Raw genomic sequence first — 13,125 nt, 5'->3', positions numbered from 1 at the left:
TTCAGCCCCAACTGATTAGATATAAGGGTATTTTTCTCCCATGTACACACAGCAACCAATGTCTGAGGACTGTTATTTATCTCATAGTAGTTGTTTCTTGTTTGTCGGGGTGTTTTCTTTTTATTTGTTCACCACTTATAAATTTGTATTGTATTGTGTTTTAAAAATGCTTACATACTGTGTAGAAGCTAGATTATTTATACCCGTTCCTCATGGAAATACATAATAAATGATGGGCTTTGTAATTATAAAACCAAACATTAGTCTGTAAGATATTAACATATTCATTTTGCCTTTCAATTGTTTTGTTCCAGGTCTTTTTGAAGTGCGAAAATATCCGAATTTTTGGAACTTGTCAATAATAGCCACATCGTTTTAGCCTTATATATAGTTTTGCCTTTAAAGATGAAAATAACCAACTGTAAATTTGGTTTGTTTGACGCATTTTCATGTATGTGTTAAACCCTGCAAAACAGAAATACTTACATACGCGGGTTGATATATGATAAAAATATAAACGATACGAGTGGCTTAATTTATCTGAGGTCAACTTTGCCTGAGGTAGTTGAAACATTTGTTTCTAAATAATTTCTTGATTAAATTATATAAGGAGAATTTAAAAATAAGGTGTTATTTGAGTACCGACACACTGACTACTGAACTGGTCATACCATTCGAAATTAACACTCAATAATAAACAGAATTTAGCCAATACTAGTAAACGAAAATAACAGTATGTGAAATTAAAGCGTCCGAAGCGCCTTTCTAGTTTTATTTATCGTGTATCTTTGAAGATGAGAATCTGTTTTCATCGGACTTTTATGATTTCAGTTTCACCCTTAGTTTGTATCTTTTTATTCTTGCTGTCGTAATCAGAAACGCGCAATACCAAAATTTTTATGGAAATTAAGTATTAATTAATGTGACAGAACTTTACCAATGTTCAGATCTCGAAAATCGATTAAAAAGATTAAAATCAAGGTAACAAAAAAAAAATCTGAGTGAAACGAATGATACACAAAACAAGAAAAACCAGGTGTGTTGATAGTCGTCTCCTGCGATGCATGTATTCCGCTCCATGTTAATAAACCTAAATATGAACAATGTTAGTGTTGGAAACTATATTTTTCGGTAAGGTTTTTCGTAAATTTGATAATAAATTTTACGTCTTACTAGTCATTGAACTTCGTATTTTATTTGGCCTTTTTTACTTTTTTGGATTCGAGCGTCACTGATGAGTCTTTTGTAGACGAAACGCGCGTCTGGCGTATATACAAAATTTAGTCCTGGTATCTATGATGAGTTTATTCTTAAAGAAAAGAAGTAATTATTTGAGTTGGCCTACCATCTGTTTTCATTCAAGAGCCAATGATGAGTCTCATGTAGACAAAACATAAAAATGGTAGGCCAACTCAAATAATAGTTGTAGATCTCAAAATGCCGAAGATTACGAAAAGTTGTGATAAAAACAATTAAATCATTATTTACATTGGAATAGAAAATCCTTGATATTTTGAATAATTCAATATGCTATAAACAGAAACATTTCAAAAGTGCTATTTACTTGGTTGGTGATATCCTCGTGTACGAAACGTTTACCAGCAGTAGTAACGACCTAGAAGTTGTCAAAAGTTATCAAAGATATCAGGATATTATTCAATACGCCTAACGCGCCGTCGTCAAATTTGGCACAATTACTTTATGCTTATGATTTTCAACTAATTTGCCTATTCAATCTTTTTGATTTATCCACTACTGATGAGTCAAATGTAGTTGTAAATACTTTAGTCAACCAGCTTTTTATTATCACAACTTTTAGTCCTATAAAGCGGATAAAACGTGATATGGCCAATATTTACTGCTTGTAATGAAACTTTACAGTTTGCGGTCCTAAATGAAAAACTAGTTAACATTCTTCTATAAAATATACTAAGTACTTTTAAATCTAGAAAAAGTATTCTGATGCACGAAATTTATTAAGTGTTTATTTCATTTACACTGACCTTCAACTTTCTCTAAAACAATAAGGTACGTGTATCTACAAAATACAGCCCTTTCTACTTTAAATTTTGATTCCAATTATAATTTTGGGTTTCTCAATGCAAATCATAGACTTTGGCATTGCTTTATTGAGGGGACGAAGTAATTTTCTGAAAGCTTGGTTTGCAGCTTTTTGGGTCATTCAAATAGATCTTACCGAATTTTGTTTGAGTCATTGTCCCAAAGTACGAGTGCTTTATCTTTCTGACTTTTAATAGCAATACATTAGATGCAGAAACATTTGTATATTGTATTTTTAGGGCTTATTGTTTTAAAAACTTTCATATATTGATAAACCAGTCATAACTGCATTATTTATAATAAATATATAGAAACATAAGGAATGAGCCTTTCATTCATGGTTTAAACATTTGCCAAGCAACATCATGACCTGGAAGAGAGTAGGCATCCCAAAGAGAAAAACGGTCGCTAAGGAACAGAAAAAAGGGAACATTCAAGATGAAGGATGGGCATGGGTAGTAATGTTAGCCAGTTGTTTCAGTGTAGCTATGTCTTTTGCGTTTGCCAATACTTTTGGAATATTCTATACCAGTATGACAGAGGAATTAGGATTTGAGTTGACCTCCGTAACTCTAATAGGATCGATACATACGGCGATAGCTTTGGGAGGAGGTTGGTATATATGTTATATTGTCCAATGATAGGAACAAACTCGTCAAAGATACCAGGCTTGGAATTTTCTACGCCAAACGCACGTACAAAAGACTTATCATTGAAGCTCGAATAAAAAAAAAAGCCAAATATCATTACCTCTGTGTTTAGAAAGTCGGTATCATTGATCGAATATATGTCTTAACCTGTGATCTATTATTGCTCAACATGGAGAAATCCCTACTCTATTTTTTGGGAAATTCTTTGTTGTATAGTAATTAAACAACAAATCTGACAAATTTTACGCCAGGACTCTGGCGTTTGTATATTTACAAATACTCCCTCCTTACCAATTATGTCTATCTTTATTTCAACAGCTGTACTTGTGGTGCCAGTAGTTGAAAGATTTGGCGAGAGACAAGTCTTAATAGTGAGCGGGATACTACACTTTATTGGTTGTTTCACCTCTGCTTTTCTGACATCATTTCCGCTATTGTTATTGTGTATGGGCATAATTCTAGGTACGGTATAACACGTTTAATACATACAAAAAGTAAAATCACAAAAATACCGAACTCAGAGGAAAATCAATTCGGAAAGTCCACAATCACATGGCAAAATCAAACAACAAAACACATCAAAAACGAATGGACAAGAACTGTCATATTCCTGACTTGGTACAGGCATTTTCAAATATAGAAAATGGTGGATTGAACCTGGTTTTATAGCTAGCTAAACCTCTCACTTGTATGGCAGTCGCATCAAATTCCATTTTATTGTCACCGATACGTGAACAAAACAAACAGACACAATAGGTAAAAATGTCAAAATAGGGGTACAGCAGTCAACATTATGTTATCATCTTAATAACTATAAAAACAACAAATGTAACGAAGAAGCACAAAAAGCCATACATCAAATTAACATCCTCATATTGATTATATTATACGATATTATTTGTCTATGTAAAATACACCCATCAAGGAAGGAGGGTTTTGAGTACTGGTGTAAAATTGCTCGTTTGAAATTCGCACAGGTAGACATAAAATAATTTTGTCGTTCAAAGTATGACGGGATGCATAAATACAGTCACGCAAAACAGATATAACAAAAACTGACTTAACAGTTAAAGTAATAATAATAAATAAAATAATAGTGTGGTTCAAAGTATGACGGGATACATAAGTACAGAGTCACGTCAAATGTATATCACAAAAAAGTGGGTTAACAGTAAAAGTAATATTAATAAATAAATAATTTTGTCATTCAAAGTATGACAAGATACATAGGTACAGAGTCACATCATAAAATAATTTTTTCGTCCAAAGTACAATTAGGTATGACTTAATACTCAGTATCCTGTCTTTATTCCCTGTCGTTTTACATATAAAATGCATACTCTTATAAATATAAATAGTCATAATATTACATAGATAGTGAATAAGTTATCATAAAAAGAAGCTGTGGAATGATTACCAATAAGACATCTCTCTACAGAAGACAAATTGACACAGAAATTTTAAACAAATTTAGGTTGGGACAGGCACATTTATAATGTGCTGGGTTAATCTCGTTTGAAAGCGCTAACCCTCCTTTAATCTGGTATAGAGGTACATAACAGAACAACATGCTATATAAACATTTGTTGAAAAGGTTTAATTCTTCAGATGGATTACAAATAGAAATACATCTAAAAAACAGAGTGGACGTGGACGGGTACTTTAAACTTATAATCTAAAAAACAAAAGACACTACAGATCTGATAGTACTCGCAGTTACTGACAGCTAGTTCAAAGCAAATAAAAACTGCAAGTAATAAAAAAATGATACATTGAAGAGTAAATTATCAATCAGTACACATCAATCATCAAACTGATGTATTGTAACGACGCCATAAAAAGAGGAAAAAAAACATTACCTTGTACAATGTCAAGATACAGTTATCGCTGAAGAATTTATCTTTGAAATCCATAATGAAGAAAAGTCAGCAAACTAACAACATGAATAACAACCAAACCCTAATGACTATGAAACCTTCGAGTAGCACTTACTGATCTGAAGATTTAATCAAATTGAACTGTCTTTCATAACATGCAATTGAAGAATTCATTTGCCAATTCTCAACAACCGTTGTTACACTAAATTTCCACTTAAAGTTTTTGAAGCGCTGAATTGAAGGTCCCGAAAAGGCACAACACTGATTTTTACATGTATACCATTCTTCACAAGTAAGTTATTCAACAGCGTTTTAAGTAAGACGTCATTTTCACTTTGAATTTTAATTGGTTTAAAGTCAATTTTATTTTCCTTATTTCTATATGTTGTTCGTTATCTAGGTTTTGGAGCTGCATTGTCGTTAGTTTCGTGTATGATGGCAACAGAAAAGTATTTTGATAAGAAGAAAACCACTGCATTGACACTTATCAGTGTGGGTGGTTCATTTTCAATGATTATATTTTCTCCTGTCACAAAACTGTTGCTGAAAAACTACGGATTTCATGGAACAATGATGATTTTCTCAGCTTTAATGTTGAATACGGTGGTATGCGGAGCAGTTGTCTTTCCCCTAAACACGAAAGGTGATATTTTGTTTTTCTATATTATATTATGTCTGATTCTCTTATTTTATAAATCAACTAACTAATGCAGTGTACATAGGATTTTAAAGCCGAAAACTATTCTTAAGAACTTGCACCGATTATCATAATTTGCCTTTCTTGTGTTAATCAGCAGATGTATGCGTGTGTTCGTCATTTAGTACATTATGGCACAAAATTACCGACGATACACAAACAACAGCTCACAAAACGCTACATAGTAATCAAAAGGTTGAGCAACACGAACCGAACAGAAACCGGTTGTAATCTCGGGTCCTTCGAAGGGATGACCAGCTCCTTCTCCATTGCTGTAGTTGGTGGTGTTTTTCGTGGAAAGTTAAAATGTATAATATGTCGCAGTCGGGGATGTCACAATTAAAAAGATGACGGAAAGTTTTCGTGTATCTTAATTATGACTATTAAAAATCACTAAAATCTTGTATCAACACGAGCATCACTGAAGAGACATGTATTGTCGAAATACGCATCTGGTGCAAGAAAATTAGTACCGTTGATTTTATTAATTTATGACCTGAATAGAAACTTTCCTAACTCAAAGCCAAGAATCATATTAAGATAAATATCGATTCCATCAACTATCACTTTTGGAATTGTGCTTTAATAGTCAAAATCCGACGATTATTAGCTTACACTTCTAGAGACAAAATAGAAATGAATGCCATCATTTATATTTCCAAAATCATCTTACAAATGCATTTTGCTGTTTGTTTTAGAATCAAAAACAGGCGTTGAGACCAGTCACAAAACACAAATTGATATTTTGTTTATTAAGAGACCAAGCTTTATAATGTACATGATAACGAATGCTTTGTTCGTCGCTGGATATTACGTTGCAATTGGGTTTCTCCCAGAGACAGGAATCTCCGTTGGAATAGACATGGATGACATATCTTTGGTATTTAGTATAAGTGGAATGCTGCAGATTATAGGACGACTAACATTTGGATTCTTGTCATACAAACTTCCTTCGCACATTACAAAGTTATGGATCATCTTCCTTTTTGCTGTTGGATTAACACTTTTAATTGTACCATTTTCAACAAAACTTTACCATTTCATCATTTTTGGTTTGTTAAACGGTTTCTTTCAGGGTAAGTTTAATTTGATCTTACGAAATCCTTGTATACTAAAAAACTATAGACATCTTATATATCAAACTATAATCTAAGTTAGAGATCAAATGCTTATAATATTGGTGTGCGTATATTCTAATATTCTGTATATTGAACATAACTTGGGTTGTATTCTGATATAAAAGCAAGTAATTCAATTTACATACACATGATCGTCAAACTGAATGTAATGTAATATGAATAAATGATTTGGTAAAACGTCATTGAGTTTGCACATCATCAACAACAACAAACACACAAAAATTAAATATCCACGGAGCTTAATACATCTTTCAATGATGGACAAAAGTCCTTACCGTTTGCAAGCTCTAATTCCAGTCCACACGTTTTATAAATGAATAATTTATGTATTACTGAAAAATTATTACACCAGGGTTTTCGATATCACAAACTACTAAACATTTACTAAATTTTATCATCGGTATAAGGACATCATTCGGAAATATAGCTCAACATGCAGACTTCTTATACGTTCAGGTATTTCACATTCAATATTTTATGGAAATATTCTTTATAAAGCACAAAAATGTCGGTATTCACCTCAGAAGCTAACAAAACCTTTAAATAGACTTATTAAGAAGGGATATAGTTACGATACTGTTGTCAGGTCATTAAAGATTGCATATTTTGGCGTTAATATGATTCACTTATAGGGTCTTTGCATCGGAACTAAACACATTTATTATTAATAAACCAGTTGTTGGCATGACACGGGTTATGTTCTTCTCATATATGTTATGATGGTATGATACTAAACCCCTCACGGGGAGGATTGTGCCTGATATTCATATGATGAAGACATAATTTTTCAATCAGTTTAATTGAAGTCTGGAGCTAGCATGTCAGTTAACTGCTGGTAGTCTGATGTTATTTATGTGTTATGGTCATTTTGTTTATTTTCTTTGGTTACATCTTCTGACATCAGACTCGGACTTCTCTTGAACTGAATTTTAATGTACGTATTGTTATGCGTTTACTTTTCTGCATTGGCTAGAGGTATCGGGGGAGGGTTGAGATCTCACAAACATGTTTAACCCCGCCGCATATTTGCGCTTGTCCCAAGTCAGGAGCCTCTGGCCTCTGTTATTCTTGTATTATTTTAACTTTTAGTTTCTTGTGTACAATTTGGAATTTAGTATGGCGTTCATAATCACTGAACTAGTATATATTTGTTTAGGGGCCAGCTGAAGGACGCCTCCGGATGCGGGAATTTCTCGTTGCATTGAAGACCTGTTGGTGACCTCTTGCTGTTGTCTGCTCTATGGTCGGAATGTTGTCTCTTTGGAACATTCCCCATTTCCATTCTCAATTTTATTTTATAAATACTACAAAAAATTCATTAAAGAATACCAACATCCATTCATGATACCTGTAAAGCCTTACTCTATAATGGCGACTGACTGTTGTTCAATAAAACAATCGAAAAAAAACTCGTGCTGTATACACTCTTATACTGGCTGATGTACTAAGGTTATTTTATTCAAAACTAGTTGGGGAAAATGGGTTTTGGTAATGATCGATAAAATTTGTGACCTAAATACAGAGAAAAGAAAAATAACGAAACCATTTAATCGTGTTTGAATTTAAAAGAGTTGATATAGAGCCCATCAGCATACAACATGCAACGAGGCATAGATTTCCAAGCTTCGTTTATTATTCGTTTTCTCTATGTTTGTTGATTTTGCGGGGTAATGTCTACTGCATGACCTGCCTGTTGTGAGCATTGTTTTATTGTCCCCGTGCTGAACATGCATGAAACATTTTCCATCAGACGTTAAGAAAGCAGCAATCAATCAGGTATTGTTTAATCACAATATGATAGTCACTCGACACTCTAAAAAGTTACGTTCTCTTTACAGGAGGGTCATTAATTGGTTTCAACTTGTGTTTGAAAAATTTACTTGAGCTAAAGTATTATGGTAGAGGATTAAGCTTGGCATTATCGATGCAAGGTGTCGGTGGTCTTATTGGAACCCCTATTGCAGGTTAGTTAAATGTAAAATAACAAAAATACGAAACTCCAAGGAAAGTCCAAAACGCAAAATCCCTTATTAAATTGAAAAATCAAAAGCTCAAACACAGCAAACGAATGGAAAACAACTGTCATCTTCTTAACTTTAATGCTGAATTCTCAATGTCACCTTTAATTTTCTATCTGTTACCTCTTTTCTTTCTTTTCACATGTATGTTGATGAAATATTTATTGATTGTCACAAATCATTTTAGATAGAATATTGTCAGATAAACCCTGCATTTAGATAATAATTTTATCAATAGCATTTTTTTTACGTGTGATAAGAACTTGAGAGTTTTTTTACAGTCACCAGGTTACAAGACATTGTACAATTTATTATAAATTCCAGACTTTTCAATCTTGATTTATTTTCCTAATGACTAAAAAACAGCCACTAGTAAAAAGTTAAACGACAAAAATACTGAATTCAGAGGAAAATTCAAAACGGAAAAAAGTAAGATCACAAAAATACTGAACTTAGAGGAAAATCAATTCGGAAAGACCATAATCACATGGCAAAATCAAATAACAAAACGCATCAAAAACGAATGGACAAGAACTATCATATTCCTGACTTGGTACAGGCATTTTCAAATGTAGAAAATGGTGGATTAAACCTGGTTTTATAGCGCTAACCCTCTCACTTTGATGACAGTCTCATCAAATTCCGTTATATTTACATTGATGCGTAAACTAAACAGACAATAAATAAAATAGTCAAAATATGGGTACATCAGTCATTATCGTATAACAATTTAACAGAACACAAATAAAGGCAACAGTAGTATACCACTGTTCAAAACTCGTAAATCTATGGACAAAAAACAAAATCGGGGTAACAAACTAAACATCTATCTACAAACACATTCATTGATTTGTGTGTCTGACGTCAGAAAATTTTTATACGTCACATAAATTTGTCGTTCAATATGTGCATGCAAACAATTTTAAAATTTACATAGGCAATGTTAGAATGTAGGGTTAAAAATTAAAAAGTATGTAAGAATAAATATCAGAAATAGACCGAGATTGAAAATAGTCCAAAAGTTATATATAGAATTTATAAGAATCCACAAATAGTTAATTCCACTATCAGTCATCATCGTATAACAATTTTAAAAGGAACAATTTAACAGAAAACAAAAACATCTATCTACAAACGCATTCATTGATTTGAGTGTCTGACGTCAGAAAATTTGATATGTCACATAATAGTTATCAAAAGTACCAGGATTATAATTTAGTACGCCAGACGCGCGTTTCGTCTACATAAGACTCATCAGTGACGCTCATATCAAATATTTATAAAGCCAAACAATTACAAAGTTGAAGAGCATTGAGGATCCAAAATTCCCCAAAAGTTGTGCCAAATACGGCTAAGGTAATCTATGCCTGGGATAAGACAATTCTTAGTTTTACGAAAAAATTAAAGTTTTGTATTCAGGAAATTTATAAAAATGACATTATTGATATTCATGTCAACATCGAAGTGTTGACTACTGGGCTGGTGATACCCTCGGGGACGAAACGTCCACCAGCAGTGGCAGCGACCCAGTGGTGTAAATAGTTATCAAAAGTACCAGGATTATAAATTTGTCGTTCAATCGGAAAGTCCCTTATCAAATGGCAAAATAAAAAGTTCAAACACATCAAACGAATGGATAACAACTGTCATATTCCTGACTTGGTACAGACATGATCTTATGTTAAAAGTATACAGTAGTCATTAGAAAAATAATATGTCTTGATATGTCTTTGATATAATATCAAATACGCCCCAGGCGATAAGTTTCACACAGCTATATAAGAAATATTAAGAAATATACCATTATACTCACACTTTTAGAATTTTGTGTTTCAAAAGGAATCTATGACTGCTTAATGTTGCAATAATGTATAATAGCCGGATTGCAACTGAGACATGATACAGTATAAAAGTCCCAAATTGGAGGGAAAATAGGTTAAATAATAAGTAAGTTATAAAAGAGTTCAATATTATAGTTTCTTTATTATTTTCAGCATTTTTACAGAAAGTGTCTGGAAATGGAGACATCGTATACCTTTTTGCGTTTTCTATCTTTATTGTGTCAGGAATTATATTGTTACCGTTTTCAAAACCAAGGAAGGAAACTCGAACAGAAATAGAAATAGCTGTATCTCAAAACAATTTCAAAGTGTACACAAGACGTGTTGAACAAAGCAAAAATAATGAAATAGTGTACGAAAGAGAAATGAACTTATTTGAATTTAACATCTGAAGTTTCTCGTGTGAAGACTGATGCACTGATGTTAATATTTTGTCTGTATAAAAACACACATTTACAAATGAGAGCCACGAAATGACAAGAATAACGGTTATCATTGCTAAAAAGGATATAACAATGATAGCGAACTATAAAGTTCCAATCAGAAAATCATGAACTTTATTCGTTAAAATAACTGTAATGTTTACTTTGATACTTGCTCCTGTGGCGGCAGTAACATAAAGAATATTTTAACATGTATATGTTAACAGATAGTTCAAAGTCAAAACATGTGTTAACATAACTTTCAAAGGCTAATTGTTCATACGACTTGTAAACAATAGTTTAAGATTATTTTGCATATACTCGTATTTGTGTTATCTATTGTACAAGTGGTTGTGAATGTATATGTTTTATTGTATTTTTTTTAGAACCTTCTGTTTTTGAACTAACTGAAATTTAAGAATGTGCTTGTGTTCGTCCCTAAAATCGCTAGTAGATTTCAATCTAATTGAACATATATTTTAATGTTTTGTTTTTTTTTTTATCATTTTTGCAATCGATGTTGATTTTAGTGTTCATTTATAAAAAAAATATTAAAGCTTGTGTTTGTTCTCAAGGCTAGCAACTTTTGTAACCCCTACCCTTGTTATGTTTATATTGTAAATAATTATTGTTATTATTATTTCTGTACTGATGTTATACATTTGCTTTATGACAATAAAGATATAGTAATGTTTTTTCATCTTTCAATTTTGGTGTCAATCTTTGATAGTTTCTGTTTTACTTATTCACTAGAAATTTTTAGCATGACATTTTATTGAATAAAGGACCATTAATCGATTTTATATGACTATTGAACAGTGGTATGCTACTGTTACCTTCATTTATGTATCTACACTTGTTTCTATGAAGAATTTGTGCTGAAAAAGATTGTCGGGCAATTCATGCCGGAATTCGTTACAGTAAATTTACAATTTGATATTACTTAGCAAGCTGTTAACTTTAATTCACAGCTGTAGCGTGGTCAAAATTAACTGTATAAATTCCACTACAAAAGCAATGGTAGGGACAGTTTTGAACTTGCGGGTTAAGTGAGAGATTTTGTTCATCTTGATGGCCTCACTATGACTTTGATACAAAGAACATAGATCAAAATTGCTATTCCTTTGATTTTTGTTTTTGCATGTGGGCATACTGATTTTGAGTCCTTAACATTATTTCTGTTCAATATACAATGCCTTTAAGAACGAATTTTACAGTGATTAATCATTAATCAAGAACCACACAAAATGTACACGTATATATTGACAAGATTTCTAGACTGAATGAGTTAAATATGTATATGTGGATATTAAGTTATGTGACGCCATATGGATAAATATTAACAAGATATCTAGGTTGAGATTAGCATTGATCTAGATTATATAGATTGAAGTGATATTGATCAGACATCAAAGCTGGAGTGATCTTTTCAGGTAGAATACACACATATTCTACCACTGCATCGAGTGTAAAACGATATTTATCAACTAGAGACAATAAAACTTTCAAATTTAAAACGCAAGGCTTGCCAAGCGATTTAAATATTAAAATTTAACTGTCGAGAATTGATAAATATTGTTTGTACAAGATTTGGTGGTGTAATCTGTTTCTCTAATGACTTTTAACCGATATGCAGACAAACTAAATCTTTCTTTTCGAAAGATCTGCAAAGAGATGTGTATATCTACCAGATGTCTCAAAAATCTTACTGTAGAGATAGACATTGACCAGAAATTTAGAGAAAAACATAAGATTACAGGTTTCACTTGTCTCCTAGTGAGCATGATAAAACATGTATCTGTAAATGACAACAGAAGTTATCAAAGGGAAACTGAACTTCAGCGTGACAAGAACTGAAACAAAGTACAGAAATTAAATAACAAATGTACCTAACTCAGAGGAAAATCCAAAACTGAAAGTCCCTTATCGAATGGAAAAATCGAAAACTCAAACACATAATACAGATGGATAACAACTGTCATATTCCTGACTTGTTACAGGCATTTTATTATGTACAAAATGGTGGATTAAACCTGGTTTTATAGTTAACAAAACCTTTTACTTGTATAAAACATCGTATCAGTCAATGAAGCATAAAATCTATGTCAAAGGGACCTCCTTTTTCAGGGACACAGCTATACTCGCATGTAAACAATGCAAGTCAATAGTGTAAACCATGAAATGGGAAGTACAACAATAGTATTTAGGAAATTTAGGTCAAAACTCTTATTTGGCATTAAAATTAGAAAATTTATGTCATAGGGAACATGTGTACTATGCTTTTAAGTTGATTGGACTTCGAGTTGGAAAGAGGAACAGACGAACGAACAAACATACACACATTTAGCTAGATTATAGGACTATAAAGGAAACAAAGAATATCAATCTAAATTGTTATTACTACAATGAATACAAAGTAC

The 13,125-nt window shown here is 32.2% G+C and overlaps 1 protein-coding gene across 1 annotated transcript; it reads left to right on the top strand.

Annotated features, from left to right (window-relative positions):
• Positions 1–2,385: 2,385 nt before the first annotated feature.
• On the top strand, positions 2,386–11,399 carry LOC143068186 (monocarboxylate transporter 13-like). Its single transcript, XM_076242047.1, has 6 exons — positions 2,386–2,673; positions 3,030–3,173; positions 4,989–5,231; positions 5,984–6,361; positions 8,263–8,388; positions 10,437–11,399. The coding sequence occupies exons 1-6, from the start codon at positions 2,427–2,429 to the stop codon at positions 10,673–10,675; spliced, it is 1,377 nt and encodes a 458-aa protein (XP_076098162.1). The 5' UTR covers positions 2,386–2,426; the 3' UTR covers positions 10,676–11,399.
• The last annotated feature ends 1,726 nt before the right edge of the window (positions 11,400–13,125 follow it).

This window comes from Mytilus galloprovincialis, chromosome 3, assembly GCF_965363235.1.
Source record: "Mytilus galloprovincialis chromosome 3, xbMytGall1.hap1.1, whole genome shotgun sequence".
Classification (NCBI taxonomy): domain Eukaryota; kingdom Metazoa; phylum Mollusca; class Bivalvia; order Mytilida; family Mytilidae; genus Mytilus; species Mytilus galloprovincialis.
This window is presented reverse-complemented; position numbering and strand designations above follow the sequence as displayed.